Genomic DNA, 22,090 nt, shown 5'->3' with positions numbered 1-22,090 from the left:
GTACACTGTGGGGATACTGTGGGTTTGGCTCTGGACCACCACAATAAAGCAGATATCACAGCAGAGTGACTCAGGTGAACTTTTTGGTTTCCCAGTGCATGTAAAAGTTACGTTTACACTCTGTTGTAGTCTGTTAAGCGTGCAATAGCATTGTGTCTGAGAAGGCAATGTAGAAACCTTAATTTAAAGGTACTTTATTGCTAAAGCATTATAACCATCACCCGAGCTTTCCGCAAGGTGTAATCAGTTGTAATCACTGATCACAGGTCACCATAACAAATGCAATAATTATGAAACAGTTTGAAATATTGCAAGAATTACCAAAGTGTGACACAGGCAGGACATGAGCACATGCTTTTGGCAAGACGGCACCGGTAGACTCCCTCCATGCAGGGTTGCTGCAAACCTTCAACTTGTAAAAACAGCTCAATATCTGCAGCACAGCAAAGAGCAGTAAAGCGAGGTATACTTGTGTATGCTAACTCCCCTACTTCTCACAGCAACCATTTTATAGATGGGAAACAGGCCCAGAGAGGATAAGTTACTAAAATCGGGTCACACAGCTAATGAGTTGTAGAGCTGGGATTGAGATGCAGACAGCCTGACGGAGGAGTGCATGTTCCCCCTGGACTGCTGGCTCCAGCTGTGACAGGCAGCTGTGCTGCCCTGAAAGGGACAGCTCGGCGATAGCACACATCCTCACAGCACTCCACACGTTCAGTTAACTTGAGGGTGCAAGGAGAGGGCGTTGCCCTGGGCAGGCTCCAGTGGACCCCATTAACCCAGTGTGGTCCACCGTCCACACCCTCAAGGGCACCACTCTGTCTTCCAAGATCTTGTTGACTCTTTTGCCAAGGTTTTCATCAGCTCTTGGTGCCCCGAGCCCTTACTCTGCCAGCACGTCAGCCCTGGCTGTTCTGGCCTCCCGTTTCCCTCTCTTCCCACAGCCAGGAAGGTGTTCCCTCTTTCCCCACCCAGTTTGAAAAGGGGAAAGGTGAAGATGCATGACGAGGTCACTTCTTTGCAGGTGTGGGCCCTGGAGTAGAATTTTCTGGAGTCACCAGCATAGTTTCTGGGGGAGGAGTGATGGGACAGCCCCCTGCACAGTTTCCTGTGTCCCTCCCTAGTGTTCATTTCTTTAAGTGCATGGCATTGGGTGGTGTCTCTGTCCTTGGTAGTTGCTGCTGAGCTTTGGTCCCTGGGTAGGGGTAGGGGTGGGGGCTGGGTGAGGGGGCTTATTTGTATTATTTTAATCCCTTTGTTAGGTGTTGGGAGGGGGAGAGCCAGTACTCTGAGCTGAGATTGCAGCTTTCAACACTTGGGTTTCTCATTTTTGCTCATTTTAATCCAGTGATTTCCATGTCCATGGTTTTGTTCGTATTACCATCTTTTTACTCTCGTACTCACAATGCATGGTGACTTGGATAACTTCTGCTTTTGCATATTGATTTTGGTTTTCTGTGTGGCATGGTTGCTTTTTGTAATGCCCCACATCTTTTTTGAAAAACTGGTTATTGGGCACAAAATTCTCTATATAGCTTTTAGATGAATTTTATTGATTATGAGTTATTTAGCTCCTCTGTGTCCTTACCAGTGTTTTGCACACTTGTGCAGCTTGCTACCTACTGAGATGTCCCTTGAACACTCATGCAATGACTGGATTTGTGCGTTGATCATTGCTCTTATCTCCCTCTTGCAGTACAGTTGACACATGGTGTTACAGTTGTTTCATGTGTACAGATTCAGTGGCACCGGGTTAGGCCTTGCTCAGCACAAATGTAGCTACCCTCTGTCTTTGTTTTTTAATTTTCAGATAGGTTTATGATGTGCCTTTATAGCAGGTTATCCTTTTTATCAGTGTAACGTGTAAAGACTGTGTTTGTCATTTTGCTTTAGGCATGCCTGTGGATTTTGCCTTTTTAACCCTTCCACACGTACATCATAGAACACGTGGAAAGTACATCATCCTGCAAAGAGCACCAGCTCTTCCCCCATAATCTCCTCACTCAGGCAACCACTATTAACGTTTGGCTTTGCTCCTTCCAGCCTTTTTTCTGTGCTTTAGAATATATACGTTTTAACTGTGTGATATAATTTTTATCTTGATTTTTTTAATTAGTGTCCTAGCAGAAGCATTGTTATTTTATAGCATTGTTATTTTATTTCTTTTAAAAGACTTAATTTATTTGAGAGAGTGAGAGCATGGGTGGGGGGAGGGGCAGCAGGAAAGCAGCAGGAAAGTGGGAGTAGCAGACTCCCCACTGAGCAAGGAGGTAGGGGGCTCCATCCCAAGACCTGGGATCATGACCTGAGCCAAAGGCAGGTGTTCAAGTAACTGAGCAACCCAGGCTCCCCAGAAGCATTTTTATTTTCGTGCTGAATGTTAGCTGCTAATTTTGAGCAATGACAATACACGTATTCATAATTAGACCATTTTGACCCCTAAAAAAATGATTTCATACTGTCCAACTTAATACTGGTTTTTGTATTTTTGTCTTTTCTAAAACTTCTCCCTAAAAAACAAACAAACAAAAACAGAGACTATATAACATTCCATGGTATACATGTTTTATGAAGGGCTTAAATCATTTCCTTTTTGTCTAACTTGTTTTTTGCTCTTGGTTTTCCCAGTATTAAAGCAGCTTGTAAGGGATACCTTTCTCCATAAATCTTTGTATTTATTTTCAGTTGTTAGTTTGGGCAGATTCCTGGAAGTGGAATCATTATGATCACTGTTTAGGATTCATGTTCTAGGTTAGTAAGTTTTTCTTCAGAAGGTTTTATTTCCAGCTAGCAGTGTGTAGATACCTGTTTTTTGTTTTAATTTTGCAAATTTGTTGAGTAAAATTTTTGCTTCTCTGATTTTACTTTATTTCTCTGATTACCTGTGAAATTGAATGTTTTGCCAGATGTTTATTACTCATTTCCCCCCTCGTGAGTTCATGACATCTCTGTCTTCTTACGTTTTGTGGTCCTAGTATTTTTCTCAAGTGCTGGCTCGTCTATTTCTTGCAAAAATCTTTATTGAGTAGTTTTGCCTTTCAATTCTGTTTGGGTTTTTTTGACAGTTCAGTTTTTTAAAATGAAATCTGCTTAATATATGAAACTTAACGTAATAGATAAAATAAGGCTCTAAACTGCATTGGTGGGCTGACAGGTCTGTGTCTCTTTGCCTGGCTCTCCAAGCAGTAGCAGAGCAGTGACCTGGCAGTCAAGTTGGGGGAGTGATTTCTGGGCCATTGACATCAGTGGCTCCTCAATCACAGCAGCAGCAATTATCTGTAAAGTTTGCGAATCTTGGTGAGACCCCTCCTTCTGTTCATTTCTGAGTCACAGGTTTTGTAATTTGAACACCTAAGGAGCGGTAAATTCAGTAAATACTGGAATTCCCAATGCCCCAGTGAAAGCACACTTGCAAGCTTTCCTAATCTAACCATGCTTCTTCCCTCCCCGTGGGAAAGTCATCCACCTTGTCACATTCTTGTCCTTTTCTTCCGCAGTGAAAGCAGCCCAGAAGCTCCCCACGGTCACCCTGCAGCCTTTGGAAGGGGCCGGGCACAGCAGGGAGTCACCCTCCACAGGTGGCACGGCCCAGACCTGCCTGCCTTCAGCTCCCTCCCTGGCCTTTGTCAAAGGGCAATGCGTGCTCATCTCCCGGGCCCGCTTTGAGGCAGACATCGGCTACTCTGAAGCTCTGGTTGCGCTATTTAAGCAGATGGATTCCAGAAGTTACGGCAAGTAATTGGCTCTTGCCTGGTTCTGCCTAGTGATCTGTGATCTCAGAGCAGGTTATTTTTCTCTCTGTTTGAATGTTGAGAAATGATGTTTGTCCTTAGGAGAGCTTGAAAAACAGGCAGATGCCGTAAAAATAAATGCCCTTGGGTAGACCAAGTCGGTGGTTGTCAGACAAGCCTGCATCCAAACTGCCTGGAGGGTTTATTTATTTATTTATTTATTTATTTTAATTTTTATTCATTTATGATAGTCACAGAGAGAGAGAGAGAGAGGCAGAGACGCAGGCAGAGGGAGAAGCAGGCTCCATGCACCGGGAGCCCGACGTGGGATTCGATCCCGGGTCTCCAGGATCGCGCCCTGGGCCAAAGGCAGGCGCCAAACCGCTGCGCCACCCAGGGATCCCCCTGGAGGGTTTATTAAAACAGATTGCCAAGCCCCACTCCCAGAATGATCACTGATGCCTGTGCCCATCGAGAGGTCCTGACTTAATTTGTTCGAGGTGGGGCCTGGGCATTGGTATTTTTAAGTCTAATAATCAGCCAGAATTGAAAACCACTGGCCAAAGCAGAGCAGTTCTGCTCTATTTTTTTGAGGCTCTTCAAAATGTGTCCTGTCAGAATAAGGAGCAGAAGTTGTTTTAGAATTGTGAACTGCTGGGTTTCATTCTCAGCTTGGGCCACGTTGTTTTACAAAACCACGTGGCTTTTATGGATTGACGTTTTTCCATTCTTGAAACGGTTTTAGTCTTTTCCTTAGGTAAGTGGAAAGCAGAGCCTTAAAACCTCATGTTTTTCAGACATCACGTTCAGGGGGTGTCATGGAAGCAGCCTCTATAGAATTTGCTCCGTGAGCTTTCATCAGGGTTTGGGGCTCCTTCAAGAAGAGGGTGATGCCAGCTGTTACATTTTTATTCCTTAGATGGATGGAGTTTCTCTTTTTAAAGATTTTATTTATTTATTCATGAGAGAGAAAGAGAGAGGCAGAGACACAGGCAGGAGGAGAAGTAGGCTCCATGCAGGGAGCCCAACGTGGGACTCGATCCCGGAACCCTGGGGTCAGGCCCTGGGCTGAAGGTGGCACTAAACCAACTGAGCCACCCAGGCTGCCCTAGAGTTTTAGCTCAACGACAGCCTGCTGAGTAGGATTTACGTGAGATGTACAGGAGCCTGGCCTGAGCCAATGAGATGCGCCGCTCACACGAGGGCCAGGGTTCTTTGCGTCTCCCGCTCCCTCGGATTTTCAGCTTCGGTTTAGAGTAGCCCTTAATAGGCCAGTACAGATGGCCTGTGTGCATTCTGCACCGTGTGACCTTTGAGAAATCACACTCCTGACATGGTCTGCAGTTCTGGGAATGTGAACGGCTAAAATATTGACACCCAGCCCTGCCCACACTCAGACATCCAGAAGCCATGATTGGATTTTCTTGCCGTAGCTACAGGGTCCAGCTGTTGTCAGGAAGAGTCTCCGGTACTGTTCCCACGTCAGGAGTAGTCTGTCGGCCTTTGATTTGTCAGATTACACTGGGCTGCCTTGCCTTTTGCCCTGACACCCACTCACTGTGTGTATGCTGCTCATTCCCTGGCCACCTGGCTTTCTCAGTGATCAGAGAAGAGTTGACTTCTGGTGTCCAGAAGGCATTTATCTATTTGAAACTTCCATGACTTTCTCAGAAGGTAGATTGATAGGGAAACTCTCGAAGAACTTAGCCAGTGTCGAGTACTGAGATGCTCATCGTTGGTCAGTATTGGGCGTAGTGGGTGCTACACTCTACTAATCAGCAGACAGCATCATACTACTAACAACAATAATAATCATTTATCATCCCTAGCTTTCTTTTGAGTTCTCGTTGTTTACCAGACACACGTTCATAAGCATTTTATTTATTTTTTAATTTATTAGCGGGGAGAGGGGAGGAGTGAATCTTAACTGACTGAGCCACCCAGGCTCCCCGTTGTAAACATTTTGAGGCAGGGGCTGTCATGTCCTCAGTTTTCACATGTGGGAATTGAGGCACAGAGAAGTTACATGACTTGCCCAAGGTCACACAGCTAGGAAGGGGCAGAACCGGGATTTGAATGTAGGTGGTTCAACCACTCTGACCACGTGCAGCTCGTTTCCCACCTATAAAAGGGAACTAATAATAGGGCCCAGTTTTTAGGGTTGCGAGGAGCAGAGGGATGGCGCTCGTGAGTCTCTTGGCCCCACGCCTGGCTTAAAGTAAGGCATGAACAAATGTAAGCTGCTATTATTATCCCTATCTTGGAAATGGAGGGCATTTCTGACCTGTCATATGTCTGCGGTCCCGGTAGGACCCTCTGTCACCCCCTTAGCACGGTATCGTTGCCGGGTCTGCTTGTCTCCTCTCCCTGAATTCTCTGAAAGCATCAAGGGCAGGCACTCTCCATTTCGATTTCCCCAGCACCAGGCACAGGCCCAGCCAGGTCGTCCTAACTTACTGGGGATTTACGAAACCAGGGAACGAATGGATACGTGTAATTACATAGGAAGAGGGCAGTGTGTCACACTTGCTTGTTTGTTTCTTGTCGTTGCAGATGTCAAGACCAGGAAATGGAACTTTCTCTTGGAAGAGCACAATAAACTAAGTGAGATGCCTACCTTGCTTGTTTTATATCATGCTAGGGTTAAGCTTTTGTTATCTGCCTTAAATATAATGTATTTTATTTTATTTTTTTTAAAGATTTTACTTATTTATTCATGAGAGAGAGGCAGAGACACAGGCAGAGGGAGAAGCAGTCTCCATGCAGGGATCCTGACATGGGACTCGATCCCGGGTCTCCAGGATCATGCTCTGGGCTGAAGGCAGGCGCTAAACCACTGAGCCACCTGGGCTGCCCAAGTTTAATGTATTTTAAAGGAAGATACCCCCCACCCCAACTCCCCACCTGTGGTAATTCTACATGCCTATGTACTGGACAAGTGAAGGGGAAGATATTTCCAGCCACATCCCTGTCTGCTGAGATGGTGGCTTTACAGTTGCCCAGACAGACGCAGGGCCCCCTCTTCCATCAGACTGTGGCAGGGTTAGTCAGATTCCGGGCCTGTGACAGAATTATTAGATGCGGACTCTGGAAATCAGAGGTGAGCTAGGTTGCTTAGCATAGAGGGGGGCCACTGTAGATTCTCTGAGAACAGGCTCTTGGTTTACATTTAGATGATAAGTGAAGGTCAGAGGGATTGAGTGGTTATGGGCTTCATAATAGGCCCGGGCGTGCGAGCATTTAATAAGCACTTTGGAGACTGACCAGGGGAAGGGCTGTGTGTCCAGGTAGAGGTATAGGAAGGACAAGCCAGTTTGGGCTCCCCATTCCTCTCTGTGCTCTGCATGGGTGGGGCAGTAAATTCTAGCGTGCCTGAGAAAGGGACGTGGGCATAGCTCAGCCTGTCCCGGAACACCCATCTGTCACCCATCTTCCAAGCTGTCACACGCCTGCAGTGGGTCTGCAGCTGGCACCACTTACTTTCTTCCTGCTTGGCCCCCGGAGAACTCATCAGGCCTCCCGGCCAGTGTTGGTCCCAGTCAGGCCAGGAGAGACATGCCCTAGCCGAGGAGCTCCGAGTCGTTGCCCATCTTGCCCAGCAGGCCAGAGCTGTCAGCAAGAGGGAAGAGCTGGGTTTTTTCCTTCTGTCTCCTCCTCGTGTGACTTATAAGGTGACATCAGGTAGACGATTCAACATTTTGGGTCCCCCTGTCTTTTCAGTGAAGGACAGGGTCTTCAGTTTTATCTGCCCTACTGACAGAAATTAAATAGAAGGGAAGTGCCTTTGATTCCTTGCAGAAAGACTTGGTGCAAACTCACTTAAGTTTGAACGTAATGAGATTCTTATTTAGTATCAGCAAACACTGGCTGAGGCAGAAAGGATGCCTGATGAGCCAAGGCCCTGTGGCTGCTGCTGTTGGGAACTTGTGATTCGCAGCAAACTCTTTGGCCAAAGCTGAATTTTTGATGAGCAATAGGGGTGAGTGTTTCCCCCTTGCTCTCTTATTTTTCAACCACAGAAAAGCACATAAATATGTTAGCCATAAAGGCTTTGATTTTTGTGGATCGACATGAAGCAGGATGCAGACAGCATTAGCAGAGGATTATAATGAAAAACAAGGACTTGCGACATGATACCATGTCGTGATGACAGAGGTAACCTTCTATAATGGTCCCAAACCTTGTGTGGGCCGTAGACTTTTTGAAACATCTGAGGAGGACGATGGATTCTTCACCCAGAAAAATGCACGTGATGGCCACACATGAAATTTTGCATTTGATCTTAATGACTCCACGGATCTGGAGTTATTAACTAGCCCTAATTCTAGAATTAGGTTGCTGTTGTATGCGCTAGCTTGTCGAGACAGTGTCTTATGGAAGATAAGACAGATTCTCTCCATTTCATAGGTTGTGAAAAGCTTGAACCCAGAGAAAGGAAGCTGTTGTTTTCCCTACTGGAAGCACTGCAAGGTCACGATAAAGTCAGAGGCAGAGCTCAGGCCCCACTGGTGATGCTGAGTTTGTAACATGACCCATTTGGAAATGCAGAAGCCAGACCCGTGAGCAAGAAGCTGAGGAGACAAGGCTCTGTCCAATAACCCGGCTTAGCCCCGATTCCACGTTAACAGACTGTAAACCCCGGGGACTCTGCGCCTCTCCGCGCACCCCTGGGGTCTTGTTCTTCCGGTGCAAAGTTAGGTTACTGACCCTGAGCTAGTGAACGTGTGTGCACATGAAACCCGTTGAGAAATGACAGTAAGACCTGAGCATACGAATGCTTACTGATGACGTGGCGACGATTATTTTCTCCAGATAAGGTGAATCTCAGAGCATCCCTCCTCCCTCTTTTCTCAGTGCCTTGAGGCCTGTTGCCCACAGTGAAATTGGCAAAAGGCCTTTTGTTTTCCCCGGGCTGTCACAGTCCAGAAGGGTTCTGCATCCCCCTCACTGATCTTGTCTTGTCAGCTGCTATTTGAAAACATTAAAATCTCTCTGCCGTGTGGCTCAGTAGCATTCTGCCAAAGAGCTCTTTTACAGAAACGATTTCTAGATGACTCATGAGGCCAGACAGCACATTCCTGTCATCTTCCAGCACCTGGAAAGGACATCAGTGAACTGGAGGGCTTTCTCGGAAACAGAGCCACTTGGCTGAACTAGCAGCATAGGATTATGGAGGCTGTAGTTGGTGGGAGACAGAGTGGAGGTTGATTTTTCCTCTTGAACGGCTGAAAGAACATAATGCTTACAAAGCACCACATTTCACACCAGCCGGATCATCAGCCTTTTCTTAGCTTCCATCAGGTATTTGAGTGCTGGTGATCACCAGGATTAAAATGAAAATGGTTTCTGAAAGCACGTGGGGTGCTCAGTCGCCTGAAGTGTGCAGAAATCAGCATGTTCAGATTTAATTTGGAGGCATAAAATGTATTTTTCCATCAATATGGAAGTCTCTTTTATATTAAAGCTGCCAACCTTACCTAATTTCTTATCCTGGTGATTCTGTTCACGCAAACTGTTTCCAGAAATAACTGGTATATACATTTAGCGCAAAATGGGGATTTAAATATATTGAGAATGTAAAGCAATTTAAGGTAGCAGGAGATGGCTCAGCCCTCCATGTTCAGATCAATATTTGCAGTGGTAGCCGATTGATGCTGGGGCAAAAGCCTTGGAATACCTTGTGAGGATACAGAGAAAACACATGGCCATATGGAATACAGAACCAGCAACCTTAGGATTTCAAATAATACTGCTTAGAAATGAAATATACCCCAATTTCTTCTTTAGTTCCTTTTACCAGGTTCCTGAAAACAACCCTCTTTGGAGGGTTACAGGGATTCCCAGGGTGCCTGTGAAAAGGTAAAAGATAAAGAGCAGCCAAAGATCTGCAAACAGTAGTTATTCTTCCAATTAGGTTTTTCAAAGGGAAATGGTAAAAGGGAAGGACATCTCGGAAGCTACAACCCATAGGACAGCAGCCTATGATTAGTAGATAGGTGGTCATCCTACCACCGAGGATGCCTAGGCCTGTTGTCTCATTTTTAACTGGTTTCTCTCTCACCCCCAGAATTACCTGTTTTATTTGTATGATCTCTGATTTATTTTTTTTTTCTCTTCCTTTATCAAATAAAGGGGCTTTTTCTTACCCTCTTAATTTTAAAGTCAGGCGAGGCTAAATGCCTTCAAAAGGGGAAGTCATTAAAATTAATTTGCTTTTATTTTATAGAGATACCAAGTAATTTTTCCCACTTGAGGTAATGGATATGAATGGAAGAGAGATTTCCCCATCCGTTATGTTAGGAGGGGGTCTGGAACTGCACAGATGGAAGGAAAGACCCCTAAATACGAGCTTTAATTGAAAGAGTTAGAGGAATGGTCACTCTTAGTTTAGAATCTGAGCTTAGCAGAGGTTGGTAAATTGTTTTTATAAAGGGCCAGATAATAAAGACTCAAGGTTATTTGTGGGCTGTGCCATCTCCTGTCTACTCAAATCTGCCCAAGTGGCAAGCCAGCAGCCCTGGGTAGTTCGTAAACAAATGATCACGGCTGTGTTCCCGTTACACTTTCTTTACAAAAATAGGCAGGTTTCGCCCACGGGTGTTAGCTTGCCAACACCTGCTTTCAGGGATATGTGGGGTGCTCTCAGGTCCCCTCCACCCCAAGGGATTTGTCAGCTGCTTCACCACTGACATCACTGCCGTAAAACTCCCCTCTCAAGGGGAGGTCAGTGTCCTCTTACAGAGAGGGTCACAAGGGTACAGGGGCACTTGTATTTTATTACATCGTGGCCTCACGGCCTTAGCGTGGACTCTGTCCTTTGTCATTGCTATTGTTTGTAAACAGCCTATCCTCCTAATACTTCTTGGAAACGCCTCACAGCTTCTCTGAACAGAGCACAGCACCGGTCCCTTGCTCATCAGCAGCTGGTAACGTGAAGTTGTTGACTCTCGAACATCAAAACCTAAAGAGAACATCAAGAGAATGGAAACGAGATTCATCCATTCTGTGTTTTGCCTTTTTTATGGGTCTTTCTGGGCTGATTTTTAAGAACTTGGGTCCTTATTTATTTGAACAAGAATCCTAAGGTAATTTTTTTTTAATTGCTTTAGGTTAAAAAATCAGTCACAGAAACATTTGCAGTTCTTCCTGGGGTCTGTGTAGTGTAGATCAATCTGGCGTTAGTGATCTCCCTCTTTATTTGTAGAAAGTTAGGAGTAAAGCGGGGAAACCAGCTCTCTGGGTTTATGTACTTGCTCAGGACACAACTGCCAACCCTTGGTTTTCTCTCCAGGTATGTTTTTGAGAAGGTGGCACACGGCAGAAATCCAGCCACTGAGCTCCATGTTTCAAAGCCCCTTCACTGTCCTTAGCCCTCGTGGGCCTATCCCTCCAGTTCACATACGTCTATCCTTCCTTCTAGTCCAGAGGGTGCGCTGCCTTCCACAAGTTCAGCTGGATCCTCTGCCCAAGACCCTCACCCTGGCGTTCGCGTCACAGCTAGAGAAGACGTCTCCCTGCCTCACACAACCCATCCCCGAGGCTGACCTTTCTGGAGTGGACCCCAAGCTCGTGTCCAGTCTGCTGCCCTTCCAGAGAGCAGGAGTCAAGTAGGTTCTCCGGTCTTCCCCTTGCCTCACAATCATTCAGTATAGACTGGGTTCAGATGCTCCCTCTTTTAAGAACCCTCATCTCTCTTGGACATTTCGATACATCTGGGCATTAGACAGCCAGGTGTGCTGTAAGCAAAGCCTGATGATTTCAAATTCCATGAGTTAATCAGGACTCTGGATTGCAGGTGTGCAGAAACCCAACTCAGGTTCAAGAAAAGAGGTTGTTCGGTGTGTGTGGTAGAAAGCCAAGGCTCTCCAAAGATCTCATCAGAAGTCTCCGCACTGGTGGCTCGGATTTCTCCTCAGTTTGCGTTGTTCTCAGCCTGCTGTGCTCAGGTGTGGCGGCCAGGGCTTGCGTCCATCAGTTTAGCAGACCAATGGAAGCATCTCTTACCTGGTGGGCCCCACGCTGTGGGACCTGAAATCTGGCACCGATGCCGGGACCAGTCGTTGTGGCCTGGGGGCTGGGGGTCTAAGTGGTGAGACTGGGTGACAGGCCCACCCCTGGCGCCAGCTGATAGCTTCCTCCCCCCGCCCCCCGCCCACTGAGTTACTTGAACTGAGAGTGGGAGGTGAGGGTTTTCCAAGAAAGTCAGGGTGGTCTTATTATAAACAAAAGAGAAGCCCATGTGGTAACCTGTCCTGTTCTCCAGAGCTTCTTGGGAGAGGCCAAATGACAGGTTTGAACTTGCCTTTTAATGAAAATACTGGAGGTCAAGGAGAGGAAAGAGGCGGTCGGGATGGCCGTCCAGAGACAGTAAGAGCTTCATCTGTCATTCGGCGTGTGGTTGGGGCTATGGCCTCGGGGGAAGGGACCCGGTGAACGGAGAGACAGCCTGCCCACAGGCCACCTGCTCCTGAGGGTTGGGAAAGGCTGTCTCTGACAGGATTGTGTTCTGCGGCTTGGGCACAGTCACACCTCCCCGCCTTCCCGTGGCCCCAGCTCAGCTCACACCCTTTCCCTCGGTTTCCCTCCCAGTTCCATCTGTCTTCGATCACACGCTTTGTTATCTGTCTGGTTCTGTGTGCCAGAACCAGAGCCTGGCCAGTAGCTTCCATCTTTTTCCCTATGGCTCGGAAACGCTAGTGGTACTTGCAGCGTTTCTCAAGAACTTTCTAGTTAAATCCAGATTTTGACTTTCATTCTCTGAAGAGGAGGATTTTGGTGTTGAGGAAAAAGGGCTGTCAGTTCCATGTTGGTTTTATAAGACCTACAGTGAAAACACCCTTAAATTTAGGGAGCAAAGTCTCGTTGGTATAAATCCAGTTCCTCTAATATCTAAAAGGTCCCTTTTAACAGGTGACCCAGGAAGGCAGTCATCTGCCTGAAGCCACTCAGCTTCCAGGAGTGGAACTGGAGCTGAAATCCATGTTTTGTGATGAGGAGTGCAGGAGTGTTATACCAGCTCTGTGTTTCTTTGTTATGAAGGCGTTTCCTGTGTTCCCATTTTTGGCCACTTTGCTCCTTGGTTGGGCTACTTCAAGGCAGGGACAAAAGGAAAGATCACGAAATTCAAGGGTCTGTTCTGCTTTGAGATTGCCCGGATGGACCAAACCATAGGGACGTTGTGAATGGCTGAAGCAGGTCCTCTCCATGGCTTGTTGCTTAGGTGCCCCTGCCGCCCTGGCCGTCAGTTTTGTAAACTCAAAAGTGAGGTTAAAAAAATGAATCTTTTCACCCTTGCCTTCCCCATCCATCTGTGTGGAGGGTTGGACCTGGAAGTAGTCCAGAAGATTTAACCAAAGCAGGTGTGGCAAGAAGAGGCCAGATCTGTCAGAGAAGTGGGGTGGCACCTCACTGGGCTCCCTTCTGTGCCACTGAATGCATATCGTGGCCGTGGCCCCGGGGGGTGTGGAGGGGAAGCTGCTCCCCTGGTAGGCCACCGTGGCCGCTGAGGGGTAGAGCGGTGCCATGGCATGATGTGTGTTGTCTGCCTAGCCTGGGAAAGCTGGCTCTTGCCACCTGTAGACGCGCCACTCACTTTTCCACCTTTGCTGAGCGCTGGCTTTGGAAGGGCAGGAATGCCACTTCCAGGCAACTCAGGACCATGCAGCCTGGAATGGTCGTCAGCCATACCCAGTGCCGATCAGAGGCTGGACTTGCAGCCTTGGTTGGCTCTGTGAGAAGGAAAGAAAAAGAGCTAGTTGATGATGGGCTTATTGGCAGGTTTCTGAGCAAATAATCAGTTTTTCCAGAATTCAGATGAAAGAGGGCTGGTGTTTGGAACAAGAGACCAGACGTCTGGCACTTGGGATCCTTTTCCCTTTTCACTGATTCATTTGTGAGTCAAGCAAGTCGTCTTTAGTGTTCATCTTGATTATTTTTCTCTTCTTCTGGAATAGTGGTTATAAGAGAAACACTTCCCCAGCACTTAGGAAGGTGCCAGGCACTGCTGTCAGTGCCTTCTTTACACGTGAACTCTGTTCAACCCTGACGACAGCCTCCGGGCAGGGCCTTTTATTCCCATCTCACGGCTGAGGCAAGGGGTGGGGGGTGAGATCACTCCAGCTGCAAAGCATGGACCTGGGATGCCCCCCAGGCCAGTCGGGCATCCGGAGAGTAGAAGAACGTGCCCTTCTTCCCAACGCATCGGCAGGAGTTGTCACACTGGAGGCCTGAGGGACCCTGAGTGCTGCTGGTGGAGGAGAAGCCGCTGAGGCTGGTGCTCCCTGGTAGACACCCTGGCACTGTCGTCCCCTCGGCCTGTCTGCTTCTGCGGTGTCCTCTGTCATGGCCTGCTCCTTCTCTTCGCCCCTGTGCATAAATGTCCTCTCTGGCCTCGAGAAAACCTGATTTTGATGCCACCATCTTTCTTCCCTTCCCCTCCAGGCCGACCTCTCAGCCCCTATTCAGGGGCTGTTTGCCAGCCTGCCCCTCTCTTACTGTTCCAGGTCTCATCTGCCCTGGGCTGAGGGGGCCGCCTCTCTTGGAAGCTTCCTCCCTTGGCTTCCGTGACCCGGTCGTCTTCTAGACCCTCTCTGCCTTTTGACCACCATTCCACATTGTCCCTATTTTGACTCTTCGGTGTTACTAATATTACTGTAATGCCGTCCCCTAATTGGCTCCTGTCTTCTCTCTCTGGGGGAGCAGGGCCTGTGGCGCATACTGCAGTGGCCCACATCCAGTGACGCGTATCGCTTTACATGGTGGCCTGATGGCGGGTTAGCCACCACCCCCGATAGATGTGCCATGCCACTGTCCTCCCCTCGTCTGCTTTCAGTTTTGCAATAGCGAAGAGAGGCCGCCTGCTGCTTGCTGACGACATGGGCCTGGGGAAGACCATCCAAGCCATCTGCATTGCGGCCTTTTACCAGAAGGAGTGGCCGCTCCTGGTGGTGGTACCATCATCTGTGCGCTTCACCTGGGAGCAGGTCAGTTCTCTGTGTGTGGTGATTTTCAGGAAGTGTCCTCAGCATCAAAGCAATCAGATAACAACTTGGGGATGGGCCCGGGGAGCTTTAAAAGATCCCAGGTCAGCTGAAGGAGGAAGGGAGAGGAAGGAGGTGGCCTTCTGAGGCTAGGCGCCTGGTTTTCTGACCTAGAATCGGGTTATACCTTTAGGGAAGAGGCGTTATGAGCTCAGACTTGCCTCCATCTGGCAGCAGATGCTTCCTGAGCACCTCGTGTGCCCCTGCCGCTAACACCCCTCATCTGTAGCACCTCATGTTCCAAAATGACTGCCTCCTTTATTTCCCTGAATCCTGTAGCAGCTGTGCGAGTCAACGTTAACCCCACTTACAGATGACAGACCGGACCTCAGTGAGGGGAAGCAGCAGGCTCACTGGCAGTTGGAAGCATTATAGGACCTTGAAGGGGCATCTCCTGAGTGGTTGGCTCAGGGTTTGTTACCCTGCAGATGGTGGCGTGGGCAGGATGCTCACTGTCAACCAGGTACTTTTATGTCTGAGGAACCGGACGTGAACACTCTATTAGCGTTCAGCCGTGAGCTTTGTTTATCATAAATCCAGGGGTCAGAGTTGTCCTGTGAGATCAATAAACACCCATAGAAGCAAACTTGGTGGAGAGAGGAGACCTCATTCACCGTTTGTAGTTTTTCGCATCTCTCTGCTACTCACAGCAGCTGTCTGTCCCCTCACACGTTAGCTTCTTACTAAGCCCCCACCTGAGCCACTTGTGGAGAAGAGGCGACTCTGCCTGTAGCTGGTCAGCCTGGTGCCCGGCCATGCCCTTCCAGCTAAAGAGAAAGCAAAACTGTAAAAATGTGCATCATAACAATACCTCATTTTTTTTTTCCCTGTCCTTGTGACCTGAATTCCACCCCTGCCTCCAGAAGCGAACAGTTGAACACATATTTATTTGGTGTGTGTTAGGTTCCCACAGCACGCTCAGAAAATCTCAAAAAAAAAAAAAAAGAATCAGGTAGTCACTTAGTTATGAGCAGGACCGAAACTGGAGGAAGAACCAGGCCTTGCCATCACCAGAATGTGAGCCCGGGGACCCAGCCACTGATAAATGGGCACCTGGTGGCCTTGCATTGGCTCTAAGCCCTGGCTTGGGCTAGGGATGGCACGATGTCTGGAGAGAGCAGGCAATACGTACCTTTGTCATTATCAGTATCTTCGGTATCTACCGGGATTGCTAAAAATTCCTTTATAAACTTCCTCTTGGAAAGAGTCATCCTCTCGCTGCAGAAACTTGCAGCGTCTGTTGGAGATTTGAGTCCTGAGATCCAGACACCACAGTGACTGCCAACAAGCACCTGCTTAGAGGCAGCCAGTGTCGTGAGTGGAAAGTGAAGGAGCGAATGGGAGGAGCGCAGAGGAGGTGATCACTGTTCGTGGGCCCAAGGGCACCAGCAAATACAGCGGATGTGGAGAGAAAGGCGCCGAGTTCGCTTCTTGGGGGGCATTCACGTTGTCCACTGAGAGAGTGTCGTTGGTGGGCGGGCTGGGGTCTCAGCTGGCCGCTGCGGGCCGCATCCCCCAGGTTTCATTCTCCCCTGTCCTCCCCAGGCCTTCCTTCGGTGGCTGCCATCTCTGAGCCCGGAGCGCATCAATGTCGTGGTGACCGGCAAGGACCGCCTGACAGCTGGCTTGGTCAACATTGTCAGTTTTGACCTTCTGAGCAAGTTAGAAAAACAGCTAAAAACCCCTTTTAAAGTTGTCATCATCGTAAGTGACTTGGCAAAGTCTTTAAGTACTTCGTCTCTGGGGAAACTTTCTTCTTAAAAGCCCTGAGAACTTTCATGTCTGTGATCTCCCGGAGCCTCCCTCTGTTTCTAGGAGAATAGAAAATCACTGTCTTTATCTTGCGGGAAACCGACATTTCACTCATCTCAAATAGCAGTTCTCCACCCCGGCTGCATATTAGAATCTCCCGGGGAGCTCTTTGAAAAGTGGCATTTATAGGCCTGAGCTGGGGGTTTGCAGCCCGTCTCTCCAGCGTGAGGTCATGACTGGAGGCCAGCGTGGACATCTGGGCCGCCGGCCTGGACAGCAATGGCATGTACCTTCATCCAGTGCCCTCTTGTCCAAGTGGCTCAGGCACACAGTTCAAATAGGAAGTTTTTTTCCCCAACCAATATAAAGACACTCCCTCTTCCCCCACCCCAAGAAAGTACAGCTGACCCTTGAACAACATGGGTTTGAACTGCATGGGCCCACTCATAGGCAAGGTTTTTTTTTTTCAATAAATATGGCACGGTACAATAAATGTGTTTTCCTTATGATTTTCTTCATAATTTTTTCTCTAGCTTACCTTTTTGGAAGAATACAGTAAGTAATCCTATAACATACAAAATACGTGCTAATTGACTAAGTTATCAGTAAGGCTGCTGGGTGAGGAGTTAAATTTTGGGGGAATCAAAAGTATATGCAGACTTCTGACTGCACAAGGTTGGGGGGCTGCGCACCCCTAGCCCCTGCGCCAAGGGCCAGCTGTACTTTTCACTCTAGTTGAATTTTGTTTTGTTTTGTTTTGTTTTCCTTAAGTAGGCTTTACTCAAGTTCTGCTCCCAAGTATAACAGCATATCTTTCATTTAACTGGCTTCCCTTCTTTTCATTACTCAAGTCGTCTGTAAGGAAAGTCCAGAGAGACCTGGTGGCAGCCAGCTGGCGGAACTCAGGGTATTCATCTGGCTTACAAATAAAGATTAGGAAAAGGCATGCAGCCCCCCGACCCCTGGTACAGGTCACCACTAATAGACGTTCAGGGCCACAGAGCACAGTGGATGATTTTCAGTGGAGGTTTATCCTGGTTTTTCCTCTTGGAAAAATGGGAACCCAGTGCCTTTGGATGACACGAAAGGTTCTTTATTCAGACGTGTGAATTTTAAAAGCCCGTGGTATTTTTCCTTCTCTTAAAAACAGAATCCTCTGCTGACAGTGGCTTCCCAAATCCTGATGCTCAGAATGTGCAGTGCATATCTTAGCTAGAAAGGAGAGAAAGGAATGCGTTTTTGAAGAGGCCCAGAAAAGTCAACACGATTGCAGCAGAGCCTGGGGCTTTCTCAGCACGGGCCTGGCTGTAGGGGGAGGCTCGTTCATCCACGTGTCTGGCCAACTGTTGAGCACCAGCCCCACACCCTGTACAGTGCTGTGCACTGAGGGTGTGGAGGAAAGTTCACCCCGTGCTCCGAGATACCACAGTCCCCCAGGACAGACAACATGCGTAGATAATTAGAATACACGTTAGTGCTTTCACAGCTGTGTGAACCAAGTATTGGGAGCTCAGAGAAGGGAAGAAGACACAGTTGCTGGCCTCAGTGATCTAGTCTCATGACTCAGATGTGAGAACCGTACCATGTTCTTATTCTTAGCGTAAGGAAACTTAAATGTTTATATGTGTCCACAGCTGGAAGGATAATGAGTCTTTGGGGGAGTCATTTCTGGTTTGGCACAAATTCAGGTGTGCTTTGAAAAACTGTTAGTATACATGTGAAATGAAAACATGAAAAGAAGTATCCTGGGATGATGGTGATGGTTCTACTGCATGTAGGAAGAATAATGCCGTCGTTTCTTGAGTGCTCTCCTGTGTCAGGTACCTTAGGTGTAATTCCCCATCGTCCCAGTGGCCCCTAAGGCAGACATTATGTCCCATTTCACTACTGCTGGAACTGACGAGGAGAGCAGTGTCCCGTGATTTGCCCACAGGCGTGAAGCCAGCAGGATGGGGCGTCATTGATCAAAGCTGGACTGCATCTGGCTTTGGAATTCATGTGCTTCTGTTTCTGACTCAACACTTCAACGTGCCATATGATTTTTGGCAAGCTGCTCACCACCCATGTTGGTTTGTCTTCAGTTATTTAAGAGCCTTGTCTTCTGATTTCAGAGAAATGTTATAGGAAGGAATAAAGTGTCAGCTCTAAGATGTCTAAGAGAATTCACCTGTAAGCCATTCCTTGTGGTTAGTTATAATAATGGTACATTTTAGCCCATTGGTTGAAAGGATCCATTCCCTTCCGCATCCTCTGTTCTTCCTGCTGTTTCTCACTGTAAACCCTTTCCTTCCTGGCTGTCATGTGGGCTCATCGTCAGACAGGAGTAAGAGTGTTACACCCTGGGTTTCCAGAAGTAGATACTCTGACATTTGTGGGTTCATCTTGCACTGCCCTCCATTGTGCTTTTGAGGTCTGTTTTGGTTCATCATAGCTGAAATGGAACGGGAGGTTTCTTACAGATCACCTCTGGAGATAGAGCCGGGATCCCCTGGGATCTCCATCGTGGGGTGGCCGATACCACTGAGTGCTGAGTTAAGTGGCAGGACTGTTCGAAGGGCTTTTTGTGTGTTCTAGCCCAGTAAGACTTAGAGCAACCTGACAAGTTAGGTAGTGGTGTTTTACCCATTCTATTTATGGAGAAACTAGCACTATAGAGCCGTGGGTGCTCAGGTATGTAGCAAGTAATTTGAATGTGTACCAAAATAGAAATTTCTGCCCCAGATACTAAGGTTGTATTAGTTACTCATTTGCCTTTAGAAAATACGATATGGGTACCTGACTGGCTCAGTTGGTAGAGCATGTGACTCTTGATTTTGAGTTTGCACCCCATGTTGGGTGTAGAGATTACTTAAAAGTAATATCTTTGGGGCATCGGGTGGCACAGTCTTGTTTTCGGCTCAGGTCTTCTCTTAGGGTCGTAAAATCGAGCCCTGCATCGGGCTCCATACTCAGCATGGAATCTGCTTGAGTTTCTCTCTCCCTCCCCTTCTGCCCTTCCCCCCTTGCATACTCTTTCTTTCCCAAATAAATCTTAAAAAAAGATAAATTTTTTTAAAAAAAATGAGCAGAAAATAGGACATATTCTAGTTTATTTATGCATAGAATGCAGAGCTATAAATAAATCAAACTCCATGTTGTAAACCTGACAGTCGCTCTGGCGTCACGCTGCGCAGACGTGAGGCGCGTCTTGCTGACCAGCAAACCACCCCTCTGCAGTTCGTTCAGTGCCATCTGAGAGGGGAGCCGGGCAGAGAGTCCCTAATCCTGCTTAACAGTTAGAAAACTGTCCTGAAAAGATGACTCGCCCAGAATACAGTGGGGAAGCAGCACCAGAATCTGGGTCCTCACCAAGGCCCACAGCTGTCTCCTTGAACAAGAAACTGCTAAGGGAGGCGTCCTCAATGTGATGCCGTGCCAGGGTCAAGCTTCACATGGGCTCTGTCTCCATTCAGGATTTGGCCTTGTTCACCTGTGTGACTGTTTCTTTTCAGGATGAGTCTCACTTCCTCAAGAATATAAAGACTGCCCGCTGCCGCGCAGCCATGCCCCTCCTCAAGGTGAGTCCTGTGGAGAATAGGCTGGGAGCTTGAGCGCACTTGGCCTTGGGGTCCTGCTGTATCTTGCACAGGGTCCAGGCATTGACATCGGCCGTTGAAGGTAGGCCTCCAGTGCCAGGCTCATTTTTCTCTAACTTCTGCTAAGGAATTGATGCTTGAGGCAATCATTTCTGTCTCGCAAAGATAAAGGCCTATTGAATATTGAAGGTCACAGGCTGGATGGGGACTGCTCTGTAGGTCCTCCTCAGGCTCCTGGACAAGGCAGAGGGGAGCCGCCAGCAGCATGCCCTCTGAACAGCTCAGGAGAAACCGCCTGTCTTCTCAGTCACTGGTCGGGGCAGAGCTCTCATGGTGCTAAGAACCATCCAGGCTTGGGACCAGGCCATCGGGTATCCGCAAGAAGCATTGGGAAAGCTGAGGTGTGCCTCCTAAGCTGATGCCCTTTCCCGTGGCCACCCTAAGCCTGTTTTGCTAACGAGAGGGTCAGCCATCCACACCCCTTACTCTGATGGTCTCAACTGAGGCCTGACCGCTCTGGTTGAGCCCTGGCTTCAGAGCAGGCAGGATGTGGACATAGTGTAGCTTGGCCCACACTCCCAGCCCTCCTATCCCAGACGGTGGGAGGCCCCCAAATTTCCTTCCATTTTTCTATGGTGAGCTTTTTTTAATATTGGGGGAAACTAGTACTATTAGGAAGTAGCTTTTTCTCTTATAACCAGATAGAAATCTCCCACAGGGGAGAATCTACTTTGGTTTATGTAGACTGAGCAAACAAAAGTATATGTTTGTCTTGTGCTTTATTAAAGCAGCCTTTGTGTTGTGCCAGCACTTTCCAACTGCAGTGTTTGTTGCTTAAAAGGAAGCTTTAAATGTACTTAAACTAGGGAAAACAAATATGCTAAATGTTGGTGAAACTTATTAACACTTGAGAAATTTTTTTGTTTTAATTTTATTTATTTATGAAAGACACAGAGAGAGGCAGAGACACAGGCAGAGGGAGAAGCTGGCTCCATGCAGGGAGCCCGATGTGGGACTAGATCCCAGGACCCTGGGGTCACGCCGGGCCTAAGGCAGATGCTCAACCGCTGAGACACCCAGGCATCCTAACATTCGAAAATTAACTTAATTTTTCCAACTCCTCATAAAGCACAACTGCCTGCTCATTTCAAGTTTTGTTTTGTCTTAAGAATAACAAGTAATAGGATGTGTCTTCCAAAGCAGGATTATGCCCTGTGCTCCAAACTTAAAAATCCTGATCCTCTGCTCACATTACCTATAAATATTTATGGACACACTTAAATGTTTTTTCCCAGAGCAATGACCCTTCTTTTGGGAAGCTGCAATATATTTTCTTTTGAAACATGTTAACAGATCTTTTGTCCTGCGGTTCTCGTATTACAGCCATACTGTAATGTCCTAATACTAGGACAAATTCCTACACAGAGTTACTGGGTCAAAATTTCACTTTTCAATGGTTGCTTCTGAAGGCCAGTGTGGCCAGGCATAACCGTCTTTATTCCCGCTTGACCCGAATCCCACAGTCCTTTCCACGAGACTCTAACTTGAAGGTTGTCAATCTCTTGCTTTAGAGCAGTGAGGTATGTGTTAGGATTAAATCTGTGCTCCTGATTGCTTAGAAGAAGCTGTGCAATAGATAGGCTCTATCATTGCAGGTACAGTAGGAACACTTCTTTTTAAAGAAGATGGGAAAAAAAGTTTTCTTTATTTATTTGAGAGCGAAAAAGAGAGCATGAGCAGGGGGAGGGGTAGAGGGAGAGGGAGAAGCACGCACCCACCGATGCAGGGCTCCATCCCAGGACCTGATCCCCAGGACCCGGGGATTATGACCTGAGCGGAAGGCAGACACTTAACTGAGGCCATACAGGCTCCCCAGTAGGAAAGCTTCTGAGCAACCATCTTGTTCATGCAGTTGTTGCCCAGCAAGGCAAGCTGGCCTACATACTTGTTTCCAAAATATATGCTTCTGGGCCAGACCTTTTAAAACAGT

General features: G+C 47.7%; 1 protein-coding gene across 5 annotated transcripts in view; it reads left to right on the top strand.

Annotated features, from left to right (window-relative positions):
- The window catches only part of SMARCAL1 (SNF2 related chromatin remodeling annealing helicase 1), a 60,456-nt gene that overhangs the window by 5,076 nt on the left and 33,290 nt on the right, over positions 1-22,090 (top strand). For all 5 annotated transcript variants that reach the window (XR_012024753.1, XM_072812680.1, XM_072812679.1 and 2 more), the window contains 6 exons: positions 3,501-3,734; positions 6,288-6,338; positions 11,155-11,341; positions 14,566-14,716; positions 16,319-16,477; positions 20,017-20,082. Coding sequence is in view for 4 of the 5 variants with exons in the window: in XM_072812680.1 (XP_072668781.1) it covers positions 3,501-3,734; positions 6,288-6,338; positions 11,155-11,341; positions 14,566-14,716; positions 16,319-16,477; positions 20,017-20,082 (848 nt within the window). In the remaining variant the exon portion in view is untranslated. The remainder of the gene's footprint in view (positions 1-3,500; positions 3,735-6,287; positions 6,339-11,154; positions 11,342-14,565; positions 14,717-16,318; positions 16,478-20,016; positions 20,083-22,090) is intronic.

This window comes from Canis lupus, chromosome 36 (assembly GCF_048164855.1).
Source record: "Canis lupus baileyi chromosome 36, mCanLup2.hap1, whole genome shotgun sequence".
Lineage (NCBI taxonomy): Eukaryota > Metazoa > Chordata > Mammalia > Carnivora > Canidae > Canis > Canis lupus.
This window is presented reverse-complemented; position numbering and strand designations above follow the sequence as displayed.